A 27,989-nucleotide genomic window follows, 5' to 3' on the forward strand; every position below is an offset into this window, starting at 1 on the left:
ATTAATTTCCAAATTAATATTTTTTAATTAATTGTTTTATTTGTCATTTAAATAATTTTGAAATTTTTTCAATCAAATCTCTTATAAAATATTAATGTATAAAAAAGACGTATATACATACATATATTTTCATAATCAAAAATTATTATTTATTTTCCTAAAAAATATTGCATAAACAAATTTTGAAATTACAAAAACAAAAGAAAACATTTTAATTTTATTTTATAAAAATAACAACTTTTTTTTAATTAAAAAAGTTGTATTAAATAAGAGAATAAAGGTTTTTTAATTAAAAATTAGATTTAAATTACAAAAAAACATTTTAATTTCATTTTATAAAAATTACAATTTTTTTTAATTAAAAAAGTTTTATTAAATAAAATAATACAAGTTTTTAAATTAAAAATTAAATTTAAATTAAAAAAAAATACCAAAAAAAATTATTTAAAAAAATGCATGTATTAATTTTTAATTTAATTGATTTTTTTATTATTAATATTTAAATAATTTCGAATTTTTTTAATCAAATCTTTTATAACATTTTAAGGTATGAAAAAAGACGTTACCTAACCAAAAAATATTTTTTATGAAAACAATAGAAAAATACAAAAAAAATATTGCATAAAAAATTATGTAATTGCAAAAAAAAATTTAATTTAAGTTTAAAAAAATACTTTTTTTTATATTAAAAAACTTTTATTAACTTAAAGAATAAATCATAAGAAGCAATAACATACGTCAAAGGTTTTTTAATTAAAAATTAAAATTATAAACAAAAAAAAACAAAAACAATTTCCAACAAAAAATGATTTAAAAAAAAAATTACAAAAAAAGGAATAAATCATAAGAAGCAATAACCTACGTCAAAGTTAACAAAAGTAATAATTATAACAAAAAATAAAAAAAAAGAGATAAATCATAAGAAGCAGTGACCTACAGCAAAAAAGCTATAAAGCGCAAATAAATTAAAAAAATATATATGTACATATATTACTCTCGAGTGCCTGTTCACACTGGTGTACATAATTCTGTTAAAAAAATTTCTAAAGAAGCATTGCCAATCTTGCAGGTCGGTACACTCGATCAATTGGTCGGTCTCTCCGATGATTTGGGTAAACTGGACACTTATGTGGAGCAAATAACACGCAAAGTTGCCGCCTATTTGGGTGAGGTGCTCGAAGATCAACGCGATAAGTTGCACGAAAATCTACTCGCCAACAACAGTAAGTACAAGTGCAATTACTAAACTACACAAACATACATATGTTGATATAGACTATAAAAAGAACTTATACACATAACTGTACGTTAATAATAATTAGTAAATTTAGTTTGAAATATTACTTTTTGTTTTAAAACTGAAACAAATTTCTTCTTACTTTTGACAAAACACGTTTTTGTACAAAAAAAAAAAAAAATATAGATAGAAAAAGAAAAAATAAAATAATTAACAAAAAGAGCAAGAAGAAAGTTTTGTATACACTAACACCAACAAAATGTTTTTTTAGTAGAAATCGTTTGGAATGTTGATTGCGATGCCAAAATAGTAATTAAAATGAAAAACAAAAAAAAAACAAGCATTAAAACAAAACCAAAACAAAATCAATTAACAAAATTAACCGAAAGCGTATTAACAACAATTTAAATTGTGCATTTATTTTTGCAAAGCCCTTTAAACCAAAACTAACACTGTTTGCCTACCCAAAATGGAATGAAATAGTTGATTTTACGTTTTGAATGCCCCAAAATACGCAAATTGTGTATAATGCACAACAACACTAGCGTTGTTAACTTAAAAACAAAATAACTATTAAAATTGGTACTAAAACAATTTAATGAAAATTATTATTCAATTTAGTGCGTACAAAGTACAGATTTAAAAACTAATCGATTTTCAGCTGGAAACAAGCGGTGTCTGTGATTAATAAAGAGTAAACAATGAAAAACTCCTCTAAGTTCCCCCTTTTTCCTTGGTTTCTTATTTAGTAAATTATTATTATTTTTTCGACTTTTTGGCTTTTGATTTAATTTTGCGTTAATTTCTTTAATACTTGTGTTCATTAATACTAATTTGTTTTTGTATTATTTTCGAAAAACTAATTATTTAATTTTGCTTTTTCACCAACTGACTTTTTTTCGTGCTTTTTCCCCATTTAGTTCATTATTCAATTCATGCGCACAATCATCACATCTCCGTCTGGCAACACTGTGTGTCGCTTTGTCGAGATGCGCTTCTTATGAGCCTACTATTTTTTTCGTTTTAGACATACATACGTTCAGCAGAAATGTAAAAACAGCCATAAAGAAATTATTGTGTTGTTGTTTTTGTACTCTTGTTTTTCTTTTTAAGTGCCAACTATGTCATTTACAACTACATTCATACATACATCCCTACAACATTTACTACTAACAATTATTTACACATGCAGACTGGCTATTAAGCTGCCACACATACAAACACGCATACATACAAACATATGTACATAACTCACATACAAAGTACATATGTATTTCAGTATAGAACTCCAGTTTATATATATGTACATTGTAAGACCATTTTTAGCGGCTTCTTCCCCGCCGTTACCCCCCTTGAAGCACACACTTTGACGCGTTTTGGTTGGTCTAAATTTGCTGTGGAAAATATTTTTTCTTATTGTGCACACGCGAATAAGTTTAAAAACAGAATGACACGTGATTAGGGTAATTCTATTTATTATTGAAATTTGGGAAGCTCATTTTCGCCGCACAATGGCTAATCAGAAAAGTAAGTTGGAAGAACTGTCGTTGCCGGAATTTCGCACAGAAAGTTTTTGGTAGATACCGTTCGAGTATTAAATGCAGTTGGTCGTAATACTTGTGTCTACATATAAATTGACCAAAAATTGTATAAATGGAAGCAAAACTGTTCAAGCTCCTGTGTACCGAATACGTAGACCCCAGAGCCTATAGTTGAATTTTTACCGAAAATATCGGTCAATGTGTAAGATATATAATTTCCTGCTAATAGTATCTCAGTATACCAAAAAAGGTTTGAATTGGGTCAATATTACCCTTAGCCCTCTATACCTGATGTAAAGATTTTCAAACATCCGGGTTATTTTAGCTAGAATACATATATCGGTCAATATGTAAATTATCTTAATAAGAATGAAGAAGAATAAGAATCTTAGAATGAATAAAATTGAGCCCTTTCTCACTTGTCATAGGTAATATTACGTCAAAAGTAATTATTTTAACGAACTTTGCCGGGTCTTCGCGAAATCGCGAAAAAAATTTGTTCTGACACTGAGTATAGTTTTCCCATGTATCGGAACGATTAGAAATTATAATATGTTGTTTTTAATCATGTTTTGAACATACTCAATAGGTTCCACAAAAATTCATAGTCCAATTTTTCATTTTCATACATATGTCTTAAATAATAATAATATAAAATTTGAATTTAATCGAAATTTTTATCGATAAATGAGAAGTTTCGGCAATTTAATTGTAATTTCTTAGTAAAAAATCGCAAATGTTTGATGTGCATTTTCTAAAGTTATTTCGTTTAAATCCTATTATTCCTATTATACTTATAGTATATTTAAAACTTTTGTGATCAATCTTTTTAGGTTTCGCCGTTATCGATAACATTTCATATATTAACTTAAAAATCTTTCATAAAAATTCCGATTAAAAACACAGTATAAATCAATATGAAAGAAACGATTTCTGATTTATCGCAAAACTATCGATTTTGCGTTATCGATAACATTTTAATATTATTATTTAAAAAATTAAAAAAAAAAAATTAATTAATTCTGTTATAGAAATACAAAAACTAAACATTTAGACCTAATGTAATAGTAGTGAAGAGGTGTTTTTTTATCGATCAATCGATTATTGCTAAAAAATTTGAAACAAATTATTGATAAATATTAAATATTTATTAGTAGGTGAGCAGGTAATTGTTTGTATAAATTAATCCAAGTTTTTATACTCCTCTGAATTCTAATTGGTAAGTTTTGCTATTTCTTCAAGTTTTTATTTGAAATCAGAAAACTGCCAGCATATAATCAACGATTATCGATAAAACTATCGATTGTTTGATATAAATTATCCATACAAATTTCAGTGAGTGAGAAATGTAAAATAGTTATTATTAATTGCAAAAGAAAAATTATCGATTATCGATAAAACTATCGTTTGTTTGATATCGCTTGTCGATAAAAAAAAAATGTTAAGTAAATTAATGAGAAATGCAAAATAGTTATTTTTAGGCAAATAAGTAAATTATCGATAAAACTATCGATTGTTCAGTAACGAAAAAAAAATTAAATAAATTAATGAGAATGAGAAAGCCAATTTTACTATTTTTTCAAGTTTTCGCAACCTAATTAATGACTAATGTAAAATAGTTATGTTTAGGCGCGTGTAGATTTTGTAAATAAACTATTTAATATAAACAGAAATGAAGGAACTTTTTTTTGTTACTCATATAATATTAGTTTCAATTTGTTTTTTTTTTTCATGTGCTTTTAATTCGAATTATTTTCAAACATTCATAAATCGTTTGAAAGTTGGAGTGTGTTGGTCCATTTGTGATTTGAAACACAAACATTAAACTGAAAGCTCTTTTCTTAATTTCTCAGTCGATTGCATCAAATTTGTTATTTTGTTGACGTCACTTTAGCTAATTTTCTCAAAGTTGAAGTTTCGGTTAGCCTCTTGTTTCTAAATAGAGGGTTGTCAGCTGAAATATGTGTATGTGCCCTGGAACTATTTACCACTTACCACAATAACAAACAAAAATATTGCTAAATTAATAAATATCGACTTTTATTTCTACTCATAAACTCAACACACAAACTTCCTATCACCTCACAATCTGACGCTAAACATTTTCATTTCTTCATTATTTTGCGTAAACTTTTTTTTATTAACGAAATTTGTTGTAAAAACATTTAATGAATATATAAACATATTTAATTCAATTGGATAACTGACAGTGCCTCAGTTTTGAAAGGCATATGGTTGACGTCCTTAGCGGTTTGACTTGCCATGTAAATAAGAAATAGCGCGTTGTGTGCGCCTGGCCCGCAGTCAAGCGTTTAACCGACCAATCAATCGAACAGCCAAACATCCACCCAGAAAACCAATTAGTTTTTAAATCATGCTCAGAGACCAAAAACTGTGTTTTGTTGTTGTTCAATTGTCAAATTATTTACGTTCGTTCGTTCGCTCGCTCGCTCGTTCGTTTGTTCGTTGTATCGTTAATTCAGTTCATTAAGCATCACTGTCAACACACTCGTTCTCAACTTGTGCGCAACATGTTTTATTATTTTCTGTTATTGTTTTTGTACACTGATTGCTGTGTTCTCCATAAAGGAATGTGCAATATTTCCGTTTTTCTTCTCATGTGGCAACTGTGTTTTTGACAATATTATATAATGTTTGTGAAAGCACACCGAGCTGAATTTGAATTGTGAAAAGTGCAAGCACCGCTATTTTTGGGAGTTTTCTGTTTTGTTGTTCTTTTGTGTATAAAAATTGCTTTAGAAGGTATTTTGTTTTTATAATTTTTTTTTATGAATTTTGTATTTGTTTTTGAAAATGTTTGCATGTGCATATGTTTGTTTGTATGTACGAAGGAAGTGCGTTTTTATTTACATACATGTATGTATGTATGTTTTCAGGTAGTTGTTGTTTTGAGCATTTGTGTTCGCTTTACTTTTAAGTTTGCTAATAACATCCTCACTTATTTGCCTTTTCGAGCAGAGCTTTTAAACGTCAATTGAAAAATTAGTTGAAAAATAATTATAGGTTAACGCGATAGTTCAAATATGAAGGAGTTATATCCATTTTTGAATTTAAAAAGAGAGAGATTTGAGTGATTTATAAGTAGAAAACACCTGCTCACCGCCAGTCAGTTTTTTTGAGAGGCCCAGCTGGAGATTGGCTAAGTGTTCAAGGAAACCAAAAAATTTAAAAAAAATTCGTCGTTTAATAAATGCTAATGTAGATTAAATTCTAAAAAAATTTTAACTATTTTTAAAAGAAAATGTCAACTCAAAACAAAAAAAAATGTTATTTATTTGTTGAAGAAAATTCCACTACAAAACACAAAAAAAAAATAAAAATCACGAAAAATGCGTTTTTTCTGCCTGGAAAAGTGGTTATAACCAGCTCTAACGTGCCGATATTTTTATGAACTTACGCCGTTTGCACCTCTGGTTTTTGCTTTTTGATATCATGGCTCCAAAAGAGTGAAATTTTTTGAGTTTTTATTCAAATTTATGATAGTAAATTTATGATATTAAATAATTATTTTAGTAAATATTAATGATGTGACGTTTAAAAGCATGCTGCCTTTATAAACTTATATATGCATGTACATTAGGGTGTCCACTATTAACCAAGTGTTTATTTTTTTCTACAAAATTTGAATTTTGTACAAAAATATATTTAATCTAAACAAGCGCTTTATTTTCAATCTAAACCGTGCCTGCAATTTGTTCTCCTATATAAATAATATGGAATCAAAAATTTTAATACTTTGCATTCAACAAGTAAACCCAAAACATTGAACTTTTGTATTCCGTTACCAAAATTAACACCCTACAAAACAGGTGCAATGATTTTTTCCATAAAACCAATGATTTAAAAGTTATACACAGTTAAAGTTATAGTTATGGCTACAGCTGTCATACAGTGCACCATGGCGTATGAACAACAGAGCTTGAGTAAAACACTTGCATGAATTGTAATCGTTGCTCTATTGCTCATACGGCATGGTGCACTTAGTACATTTGAAGAATAAATTTGACAGAGTATAACTTTTTAAATGTTTTTAAGAAAAAAATTAGAGCTTTTCTGAATAGCGCTAAATTTGGTATTGGAAAATCTTTTTTTTAATTTTTTTTTGCCTATAAGCTGAAAAGTTTAATAACAAATGTTAAACGTTTGCATGAAAATACTTAGAGAATGTGAAATGACTTACGCACGGTTTAAATTGAAATGTATTACACTTGTTTACGTTGGATAATTTTCTTAACAGACTTGGGTCAGACACCCCAATGTTCATATGCATATTTTTACTCATTTTTAATTTTTTATCAATTAATGTACATATGTATATTGGTTATTTTGTAGACTCACATTTTCGTCACGCTATATTTTTTTAATGCTGAAATGTCCGTTTTGCTGCACTGTACATTAAAAAACTTTAGTTCGAAGACCTTCTTTGATATATTTTGCTAGCGTTTAGATGTTTTTGCAACACATCACTTAATTTTGTATAATTTTATTTTAATTTAACTTCTTAATCAATATTTAATTTATATTTCGATACTTTCTTATTTCAACTTACTCTCTACAAAAAATACAAACCTTGTTGTTTAGCGCGCGTTTCAACTTCATGAATAACAGTTTTAGTGCATTTATGTATGTAGTAATTAATTTCAGCGAATTTGCAAGGCGTCTAACAATGTGCCGAGCGTCAAACTAAACAAATCAGATCAAATCATAGGTTCTTGTATTACAAATATTTTTACAAATTATACTATTGCAACCACTAGGCAATAAATACATAATTTTTTAACATTATTTATAGTGAATTCGATTTAATTTTGTTGTAAGCTGCTCAGTTTATTATTTATAAACCGATTTAAATGCCTTCCTCTTGCACTGAGGAGCGTATTTAAAGTATATTTCATTTAATGTGCAACTCAAATGTTAAATTTGTATTTTTTCAAACTGAAAATTATACCTGAAATGAATGAAAATCCAAAAACTAAACCAACAACAACGTACCAACCAATGAATGAAACCGCCGGCGCAATAAACAAATAAAACAAAAACAAAAAATAAAATGGAAAAACTCGCTGCGCATTTATCCTGCAACCGACAACTGCAAACAACTGTTAACCCGCGTACGTGTTGCACGTTGAAATGATGCCTGTCACGCACACACTATGAAAAAAACAACAACAACACACACACATCCCTGTACGCACACACTTACAACAATTAATTAACTACATGCACAACCAACAACACTATCGATATGGATTGAAAACGAAACCGTCACCGTCGTCGTCACCGCCACCAACCTCGCAACCCCCTGCCCTCCAAAACTGCACGCATAACGTCGTCGTCTATCAAACTATCGATCCAACGACTCTTTGCCGAACCGCATATTTTCCCTTGTGTCGATTGTGTCACCTATCAACTACCGTTACATGCATATTTGACTATATACATATGTGTATATGTGTGTGTTTTATATCTGTACAATATATATATATATGCATATGTGTATATGTATGTGTGTCTGTATGTATGTATGTAACACAGGTCCGGGGCCGCCCGACGACAACACGCATGCGCATTCGCATTCGGAATTGACGGGTAAAGCATCAAATTTATCGAATAGTCGTGACACGACCACTACCACTACCACTTGTTCCGCATGCCACACCGGAAGCCTAAATAATTGCTCCTCTAGCGAGGCATCTGCAGCGTCTGCGTCTGAGCGTGAATTCGATTTGTGTGCATCGTCGCCTGTGTGCGCGTGTGATGAATGTGCTGCCAGTGCCAATGTGAGCGCTAGCGTTAGCGCGAGCGGCGTCAGCGCCTGCGCTAGTGCGAGCGCCACAGCCACCACCCTTGAGGCTGATGAATGTTATCCTTTTACTTCTTCCTCCCTGAATGTGCCTACATGCCATGCGTCCGTCATCGCATCCGCATCCGCATCCGCCAATGCCTACGCCTACGCCTACACCTCTGCCGCCGATTGCGCATCCGCTGCCGTTGTTGCTAATAATGCCTCCTATTGCTCCACATCGGCGCCCACCACAATGGTCGCTGATGAGCGTCGCAACGCTGCTGCTACTACTACTACTTCTACTACTACCGCTAGTAAATTTATTAACAGCTTTTCCAGCAGCAACAATAACAACAACAACACATGCAACATAAATAATAATAATCGTTTGGGTTTGACGATCAGTTGTAGCGGCGCTAATATGCTGCAACTGCATCAGACACAACAACAGCATCATACACACCAACAGCACCACCACCATCACCAACAGCAACAACAACCGCAACACCACGAACCGCTTCACCTACAACATCCGTTGTTGCAACAACATCACCACCACCACCACCCTCATCATCAGCAGCAGCAGCAGCTCCATCACCACCACCACCATCAGCCGCATCATCACCAGCATCAGTCGCCGCTGTCGGACGGGGGTGAGGGACACGAACAGCAGAACTTGAAGGGCAGCAACAGCACGTCGGATTTGAGTGATACATTCGATTGGTGGTTTCATAGGCATAAAAGAAATTCGAAAAAGAGCAGGTATCTACAAATCACAAGAACAAATCACTCATTAACGTTCCCATCCACACATCCTACACTAGCCAACACCAAACACCAAGACACCCAACACCCAACACCAAATACCTTCAAACCCTAAAACACGCCAAACATCAAATACCAACAGCCAAACAACACCCATCCACCAAGCCGAAATGCTAAATAAGCAATACACAACAACAAAAACAAATAATTCAAACAACTAAATACCAAAAACAACAACAACAGCTATAGTGAAGATGAGCGCCATGCAAAGAGAAGAGATACAGATCGACCCACGAAAGGCGAGAGCCACTCGTTAAACAATTACGTAAATGTTGAAGCATGACGAGGTTAAGATTTATATAAGCAAATATCAAGAGTATATCTCAATATATATACATATATATGTATGTATATATTTTTTTAATCGCAAATAAAGTCACTGTTTTGGAAGATTCTATTTTCGCGGAAGGAATGCAAGAAAATTTATATATAAAAAAGAACAATATACCAAGAATGAATAATTTACAAAATAACATTAACCAAAAAATTTTAGCTTTATTGCACCGAATCCATAATACCCTTCATGCAAAAACTTTTTTTTTTTAATTTTAATTTATTTTGATCGCACACTTTGTACGGCGCCTATATGCTATAGTTGCCCGATTTGAACAATAATTTAGGAGATTGTACCGTTATCTTCGATAACAAGCTATGCCAAATTTTGTGTAAATATCTCGTCAAACAAAAAAGTTTCCTTACAAGAACTTATTTTTGTTCGATCAGTTTATATGGCCGCTACATATGTATATGTTATAGTGGTCCGATTTTAAAAATTTATTCGGATACTATATCGTTTTTTTAGGCAATCATTTTTTGCCATATTTCATGAAGATATACCGTCAATTGTAAAAGTTTCCTATACAAGGATTTCATTGTGATCGTTCAGTTTGTATGGTAGCTATATGCTATAGTAGTCCGATCTATACAATTTCTTTGCAGATTCTGCCTTTGCTTTAGATAATTATTCATGCCAAATTTCGTGAAGATATCTCTTGAAATAAAAGAGTTTTCCATACAAGCAATCGATTCCGATCTTTCAGTTTATGTGGGAGCTAAATCGTATAGTGGTCGAATGTTCCCGCTTCCGACAAATTAGCAGAAACTTGAGATGACAAGGACATGTGCCGAGTTTTAGATTAATGTCTCGCAAACTGAGGAACTATACAGACAGACAGACATGTCTAAATCGACTCAGCTTGTATAACCTGTTCAGGTTCCAAATGTTACACTCCTCAACTGTATCGGGCACTAAAATCCTATTTACTCAACGTTTTCACTAATCGAATTCTACCAAAAGCTGAAAATACTTTTTTATGCGCAACAACAATGACTTTATTTGCGATTTTTATATATACTTCTATATGCTTTGCAGGAAACAAAGTTTAAAAAAATAGAATTAAAACTGAAATCTGTAAAAAATAGTAAGTTAAAAATTATTCTTTAGATAAAATATTTGAAATATCATATTTCATAATTTCAATTAATGCTACTCGCGTCAGCTTTTGATTTTTTCCCGCTTAATATGAGAAATTGGACGAATATATGATAATTATTAACAACAAATTGAAATAAGTTTGCATAAGAAAAATCTAGAGCAATGAAATCTTCAGCACGTACATACTCAAAACGGTGACCGTTATTCTCCAAGTTGATATATTTTTAAATTTAAATCGTGTCTAAATCATTTTACTTTGCACATAGACTTTATATGGGATTTTTGTCTCCTAACCAAGCGTACACCATGACGTATGAGCAACGCAGAATGTATAAATCATTTCAATGAAAGTTAAAGTCATTTGATGTACATACATATGTATATCGTCACCTAAAATGAAAAATAACGTAACATCACTTTTCATAAGCTTTTAGGCGAAGGAAAAACGTTATAATAGAAATCAAATTTCAGTTTTGGTTATAAAATGGTTATATATTGGTTATTATATCTGATAGCGATTTTCGATTTTTTTGATAACACGTTGTTTTGCATTTTAGGTGAAGACATGTAACTTTGACTAAATTTTTGTATGAAAAAAAATATCAAGATCTTTTCTTTAGACCGAAAAATGTTGTGTTGGAATATTACGTTTTCAAAATTTTAGATTTACTTGCAAAATGCAAAATATCTAGAAATGCCATGTATGGAAAAAAATATAATTAAGGCACGGTTTAGATTGAAAATAAAGAGCTTGTTCCTAGTTTTTAATTAAAACATGAAGCTTCAGTAGCTGTTTGCATGGAAAAAATCAAATTGGGAAATAACGGACACCCCAATACACATAAACAGAACAGCAAACGGTAATTACAGAGGATATAGTCAAATCAACAGAAAGCATAGAAGCGCACAAGTTATATACATACCTACATTTTTATGTCCACATACACTTAAAATGCCAACACACACCCTCACGCACACGTTTAACGCCCACCCAATGAACAAACAACAAAAACAATTGTAATAAAGCACTTGCACACATGCAATCAGCGATAAGCAATCATGCACCGATCCGTAGATCCAACAAACATAATTAATTTCCATAATTAATTAATTTTCAAATTAATACAAATACACTTACAAACACACATACATGTACATACATATATACAGACATCAAATGCACCCGTTCACCAAAATCAAAATTTGAAATTATTGAATAATTTGCCAAATGAAAACCTAACCAAATCAATCCAATCACGTCCAACAACGCGCGCCTCGTTATCTCTCTTTCTCTCTCTCTCTGTGTCTCTATCTCTCTCTCGATGCTCATTTTTTATAGCAGTCGCTCATCAACGTTTCAATTAAATATAAACAATGGATTTAATTTCACACCAACTCATAGATCGTCCCCAGTGAGTAGTTGTTGTGGCAGTAGTAGTCAAGGTCGTTCCAGTCCGGACACAGATTTGGGCGAACCACCGGCATTCCCATTAAGTCCAGGTTAGCATGCCTGGTTTACAATTCTACTCAAAATATTATCATTATTTCTTCAACCAATTGTCAACTATTGTTTAATTCTTATTTTTTCTACTAAAGACTTTCCGTTATTTCAGTTGCCTTCATTTTCTTGGATTGTATACAGTTATATTATTGTTTTTCCATTATATTTTGCAATCACTTCTTCGGTTTCCTTTATAAATACAAGTATTCCACCTTTGTATGATTTCTCAGATTCTACTTTGTCAACTTTTCTCTCTCGCTCACACACGTTTTGTCTTGAACTTCGCTCTGTCGCACACTTTGCCTACTCGTATTTGATATCACAGCAATTTGTGTAAATTATTTTGTAAATTTGCCAACTATGTTAGTCAAAATATGTAAATCATAACTGAATTATACAAAAACAACACATACAGAGTACATAATTCTAGTACAAGTACACTCGTAAAATTATATGCAAGTGAAATCATAAATATATGCATTAGGGTGCGCAAGGTGACTCATAAAGTTTGCTGTTAAGCGCAGTGGAAACAATATTACAACAACAATGCAGAAATGCTTAATAAATAAGAATTGCGCCTAATGGTAGGCTACACATTTTATGTCAATGCAAATTAAGTCGCAAATATATAGTTCGATATATAAGATATATGTAGTATAGGAGCTGTTGAGTTGAGAACTGTAGTACATCGGTTTATGCCATTTATCGATATTTTTAACATTATATCGATAAAATATCGATTTTTTGTCATTTGTCGATATTTTTTAACATTGTATCGATAAAATATCGATTTTTGCCATTTGTCGATATTTTTATAACAAAATATATATTTTTTCTTAAATTCTGAAACAAAAATGTTTAGTGTATATTCTACTATTGATTAATTTACTTTTAATATTTGCTCCGAATTTAATTTTTTACGTATTAAGTAAGGTTCTGAGTATTATGTTTTTTCATGTTTCTTTGCAGAATCCATATTTACTATGTCTAGAAGGATTTCTAGACTTTTACTAAATAAATTTTCGTTTCTGTAATATTCAAAGTCATATAATCCCATTAGTTTGTCAGACAAACTGATCGATCCAACTCGTACTTGTATGACAAACTTTTTTATTTGGAGAGATATCTCCATTGCATTTAGCACACATTATTGTTCAAGGTAGTGCTATAATTTCTGAAAAAATTTCTCAAATCGGATCTCTATAGCATATAGCGCCATACAAACTTACCGATCAAAATCAAGTCTTTATATGGAGAACTTTTCTATTTCACAAAAAATCTTCTCCGAGTTTTACATAAATTATTGTTCAGAGATGCGCTACAACCTTCAAAGAGTTTTTTAGATCGGACCACTGTAGCATTCATATATGGTAGCTGCCATAAAAATTGAACTATCAAAGTTAAGATAAACATGTTTTTATAACATTTTTTAATTGTAAAAGTGCACCTGTGAAGGCTATTATCGCTGCGGCGCAGCCGAAGTTAAATATGTTTCTTATTTGCTTTTGTTTTTGTGCAGAAAACTCGTATTAGATTTTTTTTTAATTCCCGCAATCACTATATTTTCATACAAAAACTACCGAAACATTTATTTTTGAACAAAGATGTTCCAAAATATTCAGAAAATATTTTTTTATAAAACCATAAGTTTCTAAATATTTATTATTATAAGAGAAAGTTAAATATGCCACTGATAGTTTTTTTTATTTTCTAAATTTTATATTTCTAAATTAAAAAAAAAATTATTTTTTGTAAAAAAAATAAGTTATTAAATATTATTATTATAAGAGAAAAAAATATGGCTTATAGTTTTTTTTCGAAATTTTATTTTTCAAAATTTTTGGAAAATATATTTTTGTAAAAAAAAATAATTTCGTCAATATTTATTATTATAAGAGAAAGATGAATATGCCAATGATATGATTTTTTTTATTTTGCTAAATTTTTTATGTTACAAATCTGTATAGAAACTTTTTTGTTTCGTGTTAAAAATTGTAAATAATTTTTCTATGATTTTATATTGTTATCTATTTTGCTCATTATTTTATAAAATAGACTGCAAATATAATGCATCCTCAATAAAAAATTACATTAAATTTAAATTAAAATTAATTAAATATAAAAAAAGGAAAGAAATTTAAATATAAAAGAATGCAAACTGTAGAGAACTTTTATGTTTTCATATCACCAAATGTTTAAATTTACGTTTTTGGTAAAAAAAATTTACTTCATATATTTTTTATAAATATTTTTTTCCCCATTTTGTAAATATCTTTTATAAGGTATTTTTTAACTTAACGAACTACTTTATGAGTCATCGCATATCGTTTCTTTATTTATAGGCAGTAACTGACACACTTGCATATTATAAAATAAAAAATAAATGAAAACAAAGAATTTAGTAATTTATTTGTTTACACTAAAATTAAGTAAATACACAAACCTGGGTACTTGAAACAAAACTACTCAAACTATATTTCCACAGTCTACCAAAACACACCACCCTTTCAACAAAACTACAAAAAAAATACACATTATACATACATATTTGTACATACGTGTATATATGTATGTATGTATGTTCCACATGTATAACACCCGATATCTTCCATTTCCCGCCTTCTACAGTCAAACTTTCTTTTGCGCTCGTTCAGTTGTGTTTTATAAATAATTGTTTTCGTTGTATTTTTAACTTGCAATTGCCGGCATCTTAGTTTATCTAACTGTCAGCTGGCCCTTTTTACATTTCCTTCAAACTATGATTTGTTTGTGATATTTTCTTTGTTCTATTTTCACGCCGCACAGTGTATAACGCTGACATTGTGATATTCCTTGAGTGTTTGCCACCATCACTAGCTATTTGCATATATACACACATACGCACATACAAGCATATGTATAGACGCATCATCATATGCACAGCTGTAAAGCATACATAACTGTCAATGTTGTCCACCAAATGTGTACATGTGTTGTGCTCCACAACTCACCACAACCACCACCACCACAACCACTACTATGTGTACCACCCACCAACGTTCACCGCTCACTGCTCGTCTGCGCTTCCGCCAAGCGTCTAAATGAACAAAATATAAAAGTATATTTGCGCCATAAATGTGCAGAAATTATATTGAAATAAAATTTGTTTGTTGTTATTAGTTTTTTTTGAAGCAATCAAGGGTCGTGTGTATTTTGTTGCTGCTGTTTTACTACTGTTTTATGCCAAAAAATGTGTGTGTTCCGACAAAAAGTGTTGAAAACACAGTCACATTGTATTGCTGCGAAGTTTATATGAAAAATATTGTGCAATATTTATTTAAATATTTAATATTGTTTTACTTTATATTTTTAAGTATTTATACTACAAATTTTTTATTTAAATTTTATTGTAATAATGTAAATTATTTTTAAATCTTTTTTAATTTAAATTATTTGTAGTTATTTTTTATAAAAAACAAAAAAAAAATATTTAAATTATTGTTAAGTTTTTTTATTATAATTTACTTCGAAAGAATACCAAAATTTTTTTTTTTTAATAAAATGTACCTTTCGTTGCATTGTTATACACACATATGTATGTATATGTATTTATTTTTATTTACAAAAAAAATTTAAAAAACGTGAAAATACTGTATTTTATATTTTCGACATAACAAATTTTACTGTTATTTTGTTATTATATTTTTTTTTTATAAAAATATACACGTCCACCGAAAAATGTTATTATTCTGTTATTCTAAAACATTTTATAAAGAAATATTTATGTCCAACGTAGCCTTTAAGCTTTAGCTCATTATTTAAATCACAACACTTTTGTACGCCTGGTATTTATTTATTGTAGTACTTAGTTATAAGCTTGTTTATCGTATCTCAGTTACTTCATTGCTTGAATTTTGCTAATTGTCCGAACTTGTTTAACAAATTTTGTTCAGTGTACTCAATAATATTTATAATATTTTGTGCTACTTCCCATTTCTGTTTTGCCACCCCCCTAAACAACCGTACTATAACTGTTTTGTCTCCCAAAAATGGTCGTGTGTTTGTTGCTGTGACTAACCAAACTAAATATGTACTATAACTACTACTATTTTATTGTCGAATTTCCAAATTTTATTCACTACTCTTAATAGCTAGTAATTTATTTCAATAAAAAATTTCAAAAAAAAAAACCACCACTTACATTTGAATACAATGTATAACTTCAATGTGTTGTTAAGAACTACTTAACTCGAGTAATAATGCTTTTGAAACTTTTTCACACTTTTTATTATTAATTTTTTCTTATAAAAACGTAGATTAAAGCTGCCAATGAAATTCCAAATTTTTATTAAATAATCAAAATATAAATTTATAATAATGCAATAATTTTTATTACATAATCAATTAACCAAAATGAAGCTAGCTACGGCTTAAATCTACGTTCAAGGTCAAATGCTTGTCTTATTTTATTAAAAAAAAAAATTTTTAATTTTTCAAAAATACCAAGCATTTGACCGCAAGTTTTCTATAATTATTTATTTTTTTCGATTATCTTTTTTACATATCAATTTTATATAAATTGCATATACTTTAAAAACTCTTATTTTACCAATTAAATCTTTTTCCATATGCCAAATATGTCACTAATCGTATTTTACCGTTTTTCCAACTTCGAATTCACTTTCTCGTCATTTATTAACTTCGTCAACGCTCGTGAAATTTTCATACGCGCAGCCGATCTATCCGTGTACATTACCCGCTTTCAATGGGATATGGCCAAGTACCCGATTAAGCAGTCGTTGCGCAATATTGCCGATATTATTTCGAAACAAATTGGGCAAATCGATGCGGATTTGAAGACTAAGTCTACGGCTTACAACAGTCTTAAGGGTAACTTGCAAAATCTCGAGAAGAAGCAAACGTAAGTGTGAAAAAATTTAAAGTTTTTACTAAAAAAAATGGAACAAATAATTCAAGCGCACCTTTAGCGAAAAGTTTTTAAAAAATAAATTTTTTTAAAGTAAAAATTCAATTTAAGCTAATTTAATTAACATTCCATTTCTCAGTTTTAAAAAAAATACAATTATTTTCAAATAAAAATTCAATTTTACCTCATTTAATTTACATTTCTTTCATTCATTTCCTTCCAGCGGAAGTTTGCTGACCCGTAACTTGGCCGATTTGGTCAAGAAAGAACACTTCATTCTCGATTCGGAGTATTTGACCACATTGTTGGTGATTGTGCCAAAGTAAGTTTAATTCAAACCTCACCGAGTTTTTCAAGTTTCTAATATTCCCTCCTTTGCTTTGTAGAATTCTTGCTAACGATTGGTTAGCCAACTACGAGAAGATCACTGACATGATCGTGCCACGCTCCTCGCAAATGATCACACAAGACAATGATTACTGTTTGTTCAATGTGACACTCTTCAAGAAGGTCGTTGAAGAATTCAAACTGCATGCGCGTGAACGCAAATTCATTGTACGTGACTTCGTCTATAATGAGGAGGAATTAGCCGCTGGCAAGAATGAGATGACCAAGCTCATAACCGATAAGAAGAAGCAATTTGTAAGTATTTCATATATACACATTTAGATCCCAAGTTAATCTTGTTTTGTCTAACACAACCTGTAGTTTCAGTTTTTGCCTTAGAAAGGTTTAAACATAAACAAGTTCCTTATTTTCAATTTGAGTCGTGCTGATATTTCTTTTATTTTTAAAAATTGATATTAGAAATTTTTTGCTCTACGAAAAAGTTCCGAATGATTTTTTCCATAAAAGCACGCCTCTGGAAGTTATACCCAATCGTTCCCACGACAGTCGGGTCTAGGTAACCAGAACGAACCTGGAATTTTAACTCGCCCAAGGAGGTATTCCGCTGCTTCCACAACAACAACAACAACAACTTATACCCAGTCAAAATTATACATCTAATGTGTAGAGATGCTATATGAATATAAATGATTTACACCGTACATTCTGTGTTGCTCATACGACATGGTGTACTGTATGAATACAGCACATTTGATACATAAGTTTAATCGGGTATAATTTTTAAAGCGATGCTTATACAAAAAATTCACATTTTTGGAATAATTTTTGAAAAAAATATAATCTTTTCAAAGTTTCAGTTTTACACTGTGCTTTAAATTGAGAATAAAAAGCATGTTTGTGATGAAACCTATTTTTAAGCGCAAAAACTGTAACTGTAACTTCAGCTAGCGTTTGCAAAAACAAATCATTAGTAGTAATAAAATTTGCATAAATTTATTTATTTTTTCCGTAGGGCCCATTGGTCAGATGGTTGAAGGTGAACTTCAGCGAAGCTTTCTGTGCTTTGGTGCATGTGAAAGCGCTGCGCGTCTTTGTAGAGTCCGTTTTGAGGTGAGTGGTATATATGGCTTTGTATGAATAAGTATGTGACGATTTTCAGATAAAATTTAAGTATTTTTACTCATCTTTTGGTCTGTATATAACCTTCTATAGACGAAAACTTCAAATTTTCAAAATTTCGAAACTTTTGTCTCCAATATTTCACATGGAAAGGCATATACATAAATACTTTATAAATTCAATATAACTCAAATTTGATCTTTTCCACTTTTATGAACTCCTCAGAGATGTATTTCTTATAGTGCCAAAGAGAATAAAACAAGAAAGAACGGAAGCTATAATGCCGCTCACAAGTGCATTTTTATAGCATAAAAGGTTTTAAAACACTTGAATCTTCATTTTGATCGGTCGGTTTATATGGCAGCTATAAGTTATAGTGGTCCGATCTGAACAATTTCTTCGGATATTGTATTATTGCCTTGATGAATAATCCGAAGCAAATTTCGAAGAGACATCCCGTTAAATAAATAAGTTATACCTCCATAGCTAAACGCTGATCACTAAGCTATATGTTGTGGTGGCCCAATCTGAGCAACGTGTTCGGTGATTTTAGTTTTATCTTGTACAATAATCGGTATCCGAATTTGGTGAAGATGACTTTTTAAATAAAAAAGTTTCTCATACAATAATTCGACTTCGAACAATTAGTTTGTATTGATTTTTCCAAACCAATTAACTACGATTTCTGCGCTTGAGAGAGTTTTGATTTATTTTTATAAAATTAATTGTCAAAAGTGTGCACAATAATGTACAAAAGTCCCAATAAAATTACTCAATTCATATTTAAGAAATAAATTCGCAATAAAAGTATTTTTTTTTACCTTGAAACCCTAACCCCTCCCTTAAGTTAACGCAAAACGCTCAAATGAAAGCTCATAATATTTAACCACGCTTTCATCTACTTCACAGATACGGTCTACCTGTCAATTTCCAAGCCATCCTCATCGAACCCAACAAGAAGAGCGTGAAACGCCTACGTGAATGCCTTAACCAACTATATGGACACTTGGATGGTGCTTCTGCTGGCGGTCAGAGCAATGCCAGCATTGATGTAAGTCAACTTTGCTTTCATACCTACTTATTGGCATTAAAACAACTTCTATAAATATACTCTCTCTTTTCGCATATAGAATGTTGACATCCCCGGCTTGGGCTTTGGCCAATCGGAATACTTTCCTTATGTGTTTTACAAACTGAACATCGATATGGTGGAAACAGCAAAAATCTAAAGTTCTTTTGAGTTGAACGCTCAACAAATCCAATTTAGCCTAATCACAAATGAAATGAAGAGAAATACCTTTACAACAACTATGTTTACAAAGCAAGCGAGAAGAAGCAACAAACTATAATTATTATCCTACAAGTGAAACAAACAAGCAAACGCTAAAAAAAGTTTATATAAATCTTTAAAATAGTATAAAGTAAATTACTAAACCATCTGTATGTATGTTGTCAGTTCCACGTTCTTTGTTCGGTAAATTACGCGGCACAAACGAACGGCGTCAGCGCAGTGCAAAGTGTTGAGAGAGGAGCGTTAGTTAGACTAAGTGTACGCGCGCGCACGCCATGCCATGTTAAACAAAAGTATAAAAGCAATGCTTTACATATACATATATATATATATATATGTGTGTATATAATATATGTATGTATAAATATTTCGCGTCTTCTACGAAATTTTGTAGTTATTTCTCTATGTTGTTAAAATTTTTATTAGTTTCATTTATATACGCATATATTTGTTTTATCATTGTTTGGAAAAAAAGTTAATTTACACGCACACATACATACACACACACTAAATTCTTGTAAAGTGTATTTGCGCAGGAGCATTGCTGTTAAAACCGATTTTGCCAACAAATTTTAATGCCGAGTTTTGGCTGCAGTGGTTCAAGTGTAATTAATTATAGCATATTAATGGTAGGTTTCTTCGTTTCGTTATTATCTACTTTTTGTGTGGTTTATTAAGCCAATTTGACAGTATTTTCTATTTTCCTTTACATCTGTCGTTGTGTTGTTAGTCAAAAAAAAGTTAAAGAAGAACTCTTTCTGCAATTTTCGCCATCAATTCAACAACAATGGGGTAAATTTTTGTTTTCGCACTAAATTTTATTAAATATTATTGTTAAACTTAGCCTTTTAGCGCAAATTATTGTCAGATACGTTGCGTTTTGCTTTCATCCATAATAAATAATAGTCGAAAATGGTCTTTTCTAAGCGCAAAATTACGTTAGGCCATTAGTTGGTGAGTTAAACCGTAAGCATTCAAGCAATTATACAGCCATTGTACTTTTATACATACAAACACATACATATATACAAAGAAAAATATGCTGGCGTTGATTTAACGGTTAATTACAAAAACTAAATAATTACAAAAGTGTTCTTGATACGTTTTTCTTTGTATTTTTGCCACAATTTCATAGCTTTGGTGTACATACAGGCAGCAGCGAGTTAATAAGAACACAAAGTGAAACTTTAAAGTAATTAAAAAAAAGTGGGAACATCATCACTTATTATTATTATTATTAATCGAGTTATAGCGAGAAATAAATCAACAGAAAACCAAACTCAAGAACAATGCTAATATCTAGCATAAAGTGTATATTTACTATATGTATGTTTATTGTTGTTGTTGAAGCTAGCATACATATATACTGCGTGTTTTTTATGCATAATCATACTGTACAACTGGCCCATATTGCTTGTGTTAAACTTAAACTATTTTTAATGAAGCCAAGAAATATTAGAAATAATGCGCATAAAAGGACATCGAGGCCAGGGAAGCTGTTGCGCGGTTGTGAAGTTATGCTATAATTTCTATGTTTCTAAAAGCAAAAGCACTTGCGTATTGTAGTTTACATTTTAATTTCATCTGTGCAACAACAAACGCATGAGCTTCCCTAACGCAAAGCAAAAACACCGCTTTGTGTCCTTTTCAACCCCGACAACATGTTGCGAAAGAGAACGTACAATAATATTTGTAAACTCTAAACTTAAAAGTAAAATAATTATATATATATACATATATATTATTGTTATAAAGAATGAATATTTAAAATTTTATTGCATATTAAAAGAAAAGCTACACATCCAACTTACTTAAGCTTACAGAATTATACACTTCCACACACAGACACACACATGCATATATATACACACACACATACAACTACCTTGAAGCTACACAAAAGCAACAGAACTTATTTTGCAACAGAAAAGTGAGAAAACAAAACCAAACCAAACTCTATGTAAATGTACATTACGAGTATTTAAGCAGTCAGTATGAAAACATAAATAAGTTTGATGAAGCGTAAAAGAGTAACGAGCTAACGCCATCCTTGTAAATAATTATACGAAAAAAAGACATTCCAATTTTGTTGTTTTTTCTAATAGGACGCACTGCGATGCTATGTAACAGGTAATGAGAATTTAAATGCCAAGCGGTTGGAAGCTTAAAGGAGTGTTGAGTATAGATCCTTAATGATTATAAGATAAGGTTGTCCAGTGATGTCTATAGGGTAGTCCTTAATGTTTATAAAATAAGGTTGTCCATAAAAAACATATTAACGATTTCGCAGTTCAACTTCTCTACCAAAAATACTAACAATGGGAAAATTGAATTTGGTTCAATTTAGATAATGTTAAGACGTCTTGGACAGAAGGAAAAGTGCAAATTCTCCCATGGGAATTAAAAAAACTTAAATTATTCCTCTTTTTGTCCTCTAAAATCGATACAAATGTATTCTAGCACATCAAATCTAAGTCTTAGTCTCGGTTGGAGTCGGTTAAGGTGTGTCGATCAGAAAAGATGGTCTAGAAAAAAGTGCTCTAAGCTAGTCGGAAGCTTTCACAGCTGCATATTTTATAGCAAAAAAGGGTATAAAACGATATTCTTGATTTCGATTTATTTAATTTACAGTGAGGTTGGAAATAAAATATGAAACTAGGTACTTCTCGATTACTTATCGAGGTCAGGCGTGCATATAAAATCATGACTGTTGTCTTGTTGGACATTCCTATTGCTTGGGACGGTCCATACAGATCAAAATTTTTCGACTACTATGGAAAAGAAAGAAATGAAAATTTTGGTTTATAAATCAAATAGGTTATCACTCTTCCCCATCAAAGGGTAAAAGCTTTGCCAGACTTTATTCTAAATACATGCCAACTTTCTCGTCTCCCCGGTATTACTAGTGATAGACTTGTGGAAGGAAAAATGAACAACTAGATTTTGCTTTATTAATTTAAAAACCGTAAAGCACATACACATAAATTAGTAAAAAACAGCTACTTGAAACGGGGTATGTATGTATGTATAATTCATTGTATTTTCATTAGATACTCCACGCATATGTCTTGTATGCCTTCTTAATTTAACTCTCATGCTCTGCTTCCAATTTCATCAAACGCTTCTTAGTTTGACGACGTTTGCGCAAATTATCATACAAACGCACTGAGAAGAAGTATATCAATTCGATCAGACTCAAACTGGATATGCCCATAAATAAGCCGAGAATACCACCCCAGTTGGCTATCAAGGTGGCGATGCTGAAGAGCACAGTGCGCTTGATGGCCGTGAATTGATGCTCCTTGAAGTAGACCGACAAGCGCGAGCCCATGAAACTGTCAAAGGAAGAAACTAGTGACTGAGAATCAGTTTTCGTATTATAATAGTCACACTTACTCCTCATGCTCGTAGACCTCGCGGAAAGCCTGCAATGTTTTGTTCAGCTCATAGCGTGCACTTGAAATCTCCACATTGTAATCCAGTGAGGTGCAGGCTGGCATACAGTCACAAATGATTTTCATATTCAGATCCATGGTGGCCTGCATAGTTTGATTCTGTATAAGGATGCTCAATTCAGACTGAGCTGTGTCATAGCAGTTTATGTCCTCCACACTGCAGACGGGCACATCTTGTGGCTCTGTAGGCAGGTGCAATTGAAGGTTATGTATAAGTATGTATATAGGAAAGTTGTGGGGGGCTTACTTGGCATCCAAAATTTTGCGCAACCACATTTATTTATGGTAAAATTGGTTAAGCACTCCACCTGACAGTTGGATTGTGAATAGAGCGGAAATAACGCAAATAACGCTCGTCATTGAAGTAGCACTGGCGTCTGAAATACAAGCAGTGAAAACGGTTGTAAATTTATGTTGTGCACGAGGTGTTGTATATAAATGATTTCACTTCTCTGGGCTGAAGTCATGCAGATTATCCGTCGATATAACATAATGTGGCAGTACGCTAACCATCACTTCGTCGCCGTGCGGCAGCAAAATGTAATTACTCGTTGTCACCGGCACGCTCTCGGGGGACGTGAGAAAAACCTGTGGGGCGAGCAAAAAACGAATAATTAATTTAATTCTTGTTAATAATGAAGTAAGCGCTTCATATGAGCGTGTGTATGGTTGAGGTCGATGGTTACTAAGAGGTTAGTAGCAATCAAGAAACGATTTGAATTCCAAAAACCTGCCTAAACATATGATGTCATTACTTGAATTGAGCCAATCTAACCTGAGAAATGCAACAAGCTTCATATTTTGGGGCTGGCATTGCGGGGTGACGGATGACACAACATGAACAATTCTTAAACGGAAAGATATACATATTTCGCAATATGCTGCCGAACTAACTGAAACTTGGTAAATTAGTCAGAGAATCTTATCAAAATGATAATGAGATAATAAGACTCTATCATTTATTTCGTTCCTGGGCTAGTCTCTTGATTGGGCTAGTCTCTTTTTTGGACCTTAGATATTTCGACGTCCAAGTTCCTTCTCAAGGTAAGAGCACTCCGTTTCTTCCGTCGACTGTCTTGTGGATTCCAGTTGATAGCGGTTCGGATTCGTGGAAATGCCGTTAGATAAATTTGATGAAAATCTTAGTGCCTTCTCGCTTAATCTCAACCATTTTGCTTTTACCTTCAATACCTCGCGGCTCAACTCACCTTATACCCTTGCTTAAAGCTTCGACAAGCATATTCGAAATTATGCTGGAAACCTTGTAGAAAAGCAAAAAATCCATTGCGTGCCGATGAAAATGCTGTACGTTGAGGATAAGAATTGTAGCCTTGACCCACATAGCCATCGTCCAACGACCAATTGCCGGTTAACTCGTTGAAACGTGGTAGCGGCTCGAAGAAATTATTGAAATCGACAACGTCCTCGTCATAATAATTTACAAAGCTGCAACATTTGACGGAAAAAAAAATTAAATGAAAATTTTGTTTTCTCAATCCACAAATTACCTGACATCGCGATATATATCCTTAGCCTGTAGACCATTAAACTGATAGCAAATACCCTCGTCGGTTGCCACAAAATTAAAAATTTTGTCACAAAAATAAAATCGACCATTCCACTTACAAAACGGACCAGTTTCGTTCTTCGAAATGGAAATATCGACCAGTGTTTGCGTAATGTTAGGTTTAAGGTTCTTCGGTAAATATTTTGCGAAACGTTGCACAACTTCGGATTCACAAATGTGCAAGGTGGACATAAAGCGCTCCAAACTACGAGGAAAAAGTTTATCCATATATATAAATACATCTACATATAACGGACTAAGAACTTACTCCGTTTCGCTTAGATCTTCATAATTTTGGAATGAACCAAATTTTTGTATCTCCTCCAATATGCGACTCGAAACGTTGGTGAAATCGAAGACATTACGTTCCATTTTTATTTCCGGGCATATCGTAATTGTAGGAAACGGTATCTTATGCACGGGTACAAGCGTTTCATCGAAACCCAATATTACGGGTGTGTCCTGCCATTTGAGGTAAGTGGCCCAAATGAGCGAAATCGCAAAATATACCGAAATTACAAGCACAACGAACCAGTATAATCTGCAAATTTATTTTATAAAAAAAATTTAAACACTTTTCTATAATTATCACTCATTTAAAAGCTCTCTACATTCGCGTTATCTCACTTTTCATAAAATGGCCTATGCAATTCCACCAAGTAACGTAATCCATGAATGGTTGTATTCTTGGAGTATTCCATAATCAAGCCCTTGCAGGCAGACCACCTTGAGCCATATTTAATGCGAGATTTAATAATTATATCGCTCGGCACTTCACTAAGCCCAGATATGGTACTCAAAGAATCGGCATTCTTGGTGGGCGTTGGCAGTTTTATATCCACTTCTGGTAATGTGGCTTCTGAGCCTCTATTGCTGACTTCCATAATGTTCAGGTTATTCTTTTTATATATTATTCATTAAATAATTCGCGTAAAACTTGCGTACTCCAAAAACCGTTAACTACTAAATGCGCCGCTTTTAGCCCCACGGCTTTTATAGCCGCTAGAACTGATGATATGTTAATTTTTAAATTATCCCTAAAGGAATGATGCCCGAGGGAGCCTTTTCCTTCTACCCGCATTTACATGTACATATGCACATACATACATATGTGAGAATATAAACGAGTGCCGGTAGATGGCAAAGGTGTGTAATATGAATATTATACAAACAGCTTTTCTTACAAAAATAATACACTCGGTGAGGTTTAAATACCTGCCGGTTCTGAATCGTTATATTATATAGGTGAACACATATATTATGGATTATAGATTTGTCATCTGAAATTTTCAGTAAATTATTATTCAACAAAAATTGCAAAAAGCAAAGCAAGCTGAATGACACACAAATAATATATTTTATTACTACACTTTGGCACATTTATAAAAAACAAACCCATGTAAACCATTTTACTTAAAAAAGATTTTTATCTTCGATTATTTTATTCTTAATATGCATAAAACAAAGAATTAAAAATATATGCAAAATAACGAGCATTTTGTTTTGTTTACTTAATAATTGACAATAAAATAACAACTATAAAAAATATGACAAGTCAAAAAAACCAATGAACCAGTCATTGCTTTATTTCTTACTAAAGAACGATGCAATGCTCTTTGTACCTTTAGCACTCTTTGCTAACGCTTTTTCCTTAGCTGTTAAATTTCTTTCTTTAACCGGTGATGGCGTAATTGGTGCTTGCACCACACTAAGCGGGCTTACTTCTTCACTTGAACTACTATTTGACCTGCTATGGTCATTAGTTGGTGAACCGTCAACCAAACCACTGCTTTTAAGTTTATCTGTTGCATTTTTGTCTTTATCTTCCAATTTTATTTTCTTGTTTTCATTAGAATTAAGTTGTTGAAGAGATTTTCGCTTCTTGCCAGCTTTCTCTTTTTCCTCTTTCTTCGATGCAGTTGTCAACGGCTTTTCTTCAGGTATTTCCAAATATTTTTTAAGCTCCTCGTGTAAGTCTACATCCAAATAGTCACCCACTATGTCGCATGCCATGCGTAAATAATCCATATCAGATTCTTCCCCGTTCTCGCCCTCTAGTTCACCACGTACATAATTTTTTGACATTGCACTCTCACCACAATGCACACCAATGCTTCGCAGCTTTGCAGTTACACGACGTGTTTTGATTGCTAACCAAGCCAGTGTTTTCTCCGCGTTATATTTATAAAATACCATGCCATTGGCTTTCTTTATATCGGCGATACATCTCAAGTGCTCCTCACCGCGTACAAATTCACGCAACAAACGCAACGTGCTCTTGTCGTCGGCCTCACCAATATCATCCAAAGCCAGCGCTTTTTGTGTACAATGTAAACGTATATGATGCAATGCCAGCAGCGTTATATCGATCGGTGTTGTCATGTAGATGCGTCCGTTTGAGCACACATTATTGTTGATTAACCAGCAACGTCTGGGTTCAGCAAATTCTTTGACTTCCATTAGCTCTGTGTTGGATTTTGTAATAAAGAGTGTAGGCTTGCCTTTTCCAGGATGATAAAAGTACTCCAACGTCAACTCATTTTCAGGATCTTCCAATAGTTCTTTTGATATGAACATCACTTTGTAAAGCGCTGGTGCTTTCGCTGCAGGAACAACTGTTTCCTCAGTAGGTTTAGAAGAGCGTGTAGACTTTTTACTCATTTTAAATACGTCTGCAATATTTTATCAATGAAGTTAAAATAAGTTTATAAATTTTGCTACAATCAAAACAAAATGCTTGCAAAATATCGCGCGCTAACAAAATACAAACATTTGTGCGAAATGTCAAAAATGCAACTCTGTTAAATTAAAGGTCTAACCGCAGTATGGGTATTCACAGCGCATAGTAAAAAAATATTGACTTTTGTAAATGTGGGGTTAATTTAGGCCCAGTTCAGAATCATTTTTCAACTAGTTTACTAGGGTATGGGAAATGCTGATTGTGACTTGACTAAATCC

The 27,989-nt window shown here is 32.0% G+C and overlaps 3 protein-coding genes across 8 annotated transcripts in view; 1 reads left to right on the forward strand and 2 right to left on the reverse strand.

The window, feature by feature from the left end:
* Positions 1 to 22,093, forward strand: part of LOC120772878 (V-type proton ATPase subunit C) — a 35,392-nt gene extending 13,299 nt beyond the window's left edge. For 3 of the 6 annotated variants that reach the window (XM_040101722.1, XM_040101720.1, XM_040101721.1), the window contains exons 3-11: positions 1,070 to 1,223; positions 8,335 to 9,346; positions 12,184 to 12,344; positions 17,059 to 17,245; positions 17,475 to 17,573; positions 17,638 to 17,893; positions 18,612 to 18,709; positions 19,628 to 19,769; positions 19,849 to 22,093. In XM_040101722.1, coding sequence (XP_039957656.1) covers positions 1,070 to 1,223; positions 8,335 to 9,346; positions 12,184 to 12,344; positions 17,059 to 17,245; positions 17,475 to 17,573; positions 17,638 to 17,893; positions 18,612 to 18,709; positions 19,628 to 19,769; positions 19,849 to 19,947 — 2,208 coding nt within the window. In that variant the 3' untranslated portion in view covers positions 19,948 to 22,093. The remainder of the gene's footprint in view (positions 1 to 1,069; positions 1,224 to 8,334; positions 9,347 to 12,183; positions 12,345 to 17,058; positions 17,246 to 17,474; positions 17,574 to 17,637; positions 17,894 to 18,611; positions 18,710 to 19,627; positions 19,770 to 19,848) is intronic. The other 3 variants (XM_040101723.1, XM_040101724.1, XM_040101725.1) reach the window with 3 other exon arrangements.
* An 839-nt stretch (positions 22,094 to 22,932) lies between these two features.
* Positions 22,933 to 26,399, reverse strand: LOC120772582 (pickpocket protein 28). The gene is given in 10 exon segments (XM_040101284.1): positions 22,933 to 23,344; positions 23,406 to 23,646; positions 23,712 to 23,795; positions 23,798 to 23,841; positions 23,913 to 24,052; positions 24,673 to 24,910; positions 24,973 to 25,236; positions 25,300 to 25,572; positions 25,659 to 26,039; positions 26,216 to 26,399. Coding segments are annotated over 9 exon segments (1,791 nt in total). The 5' UTR covers positions 25,916 to 26,039; positions 26,216 to 26,399; the 3' UTR covers positions 22,933 to 23,094.
* Positions 26,400 to 26,527: 128 nt separating this feature from the next.
* LOC120772678 (ribonuclease H2 subunit B) lies at positions 26,528 to 27,800 on the reverse strand. The gene has a single exon (XM_040101415.1). The coding sequence runs from the start codon at positions 27,690 to 27,692 to the stop codon at positions 26,616 to 26,618; it is 1,077 nt and encodes a 358-aa protein (XP_039957349.1). The 5' UTR covers positions 27,693 to 27,800; the 3' UTR covers positions 26,528 to 26,615.
* Between the last annotated feature and the right edge of the window lie 189 nt (positions 27,801 to 27,989).

This window comes from Bactrocera tryoni, chromosome 3 (assembly GCF_016617805.1).
Source record: "Bactrocera tryoni isolate S06 chromosome 3, CSIRO_BtryS06_freeze2, whole genome shotgun sequence".
NCBI lineage: Eukaryota > Metazoa > Arthropoda > Insecta > Diptera > Tephritidae > Bactrocera > Bactrocera tryoni.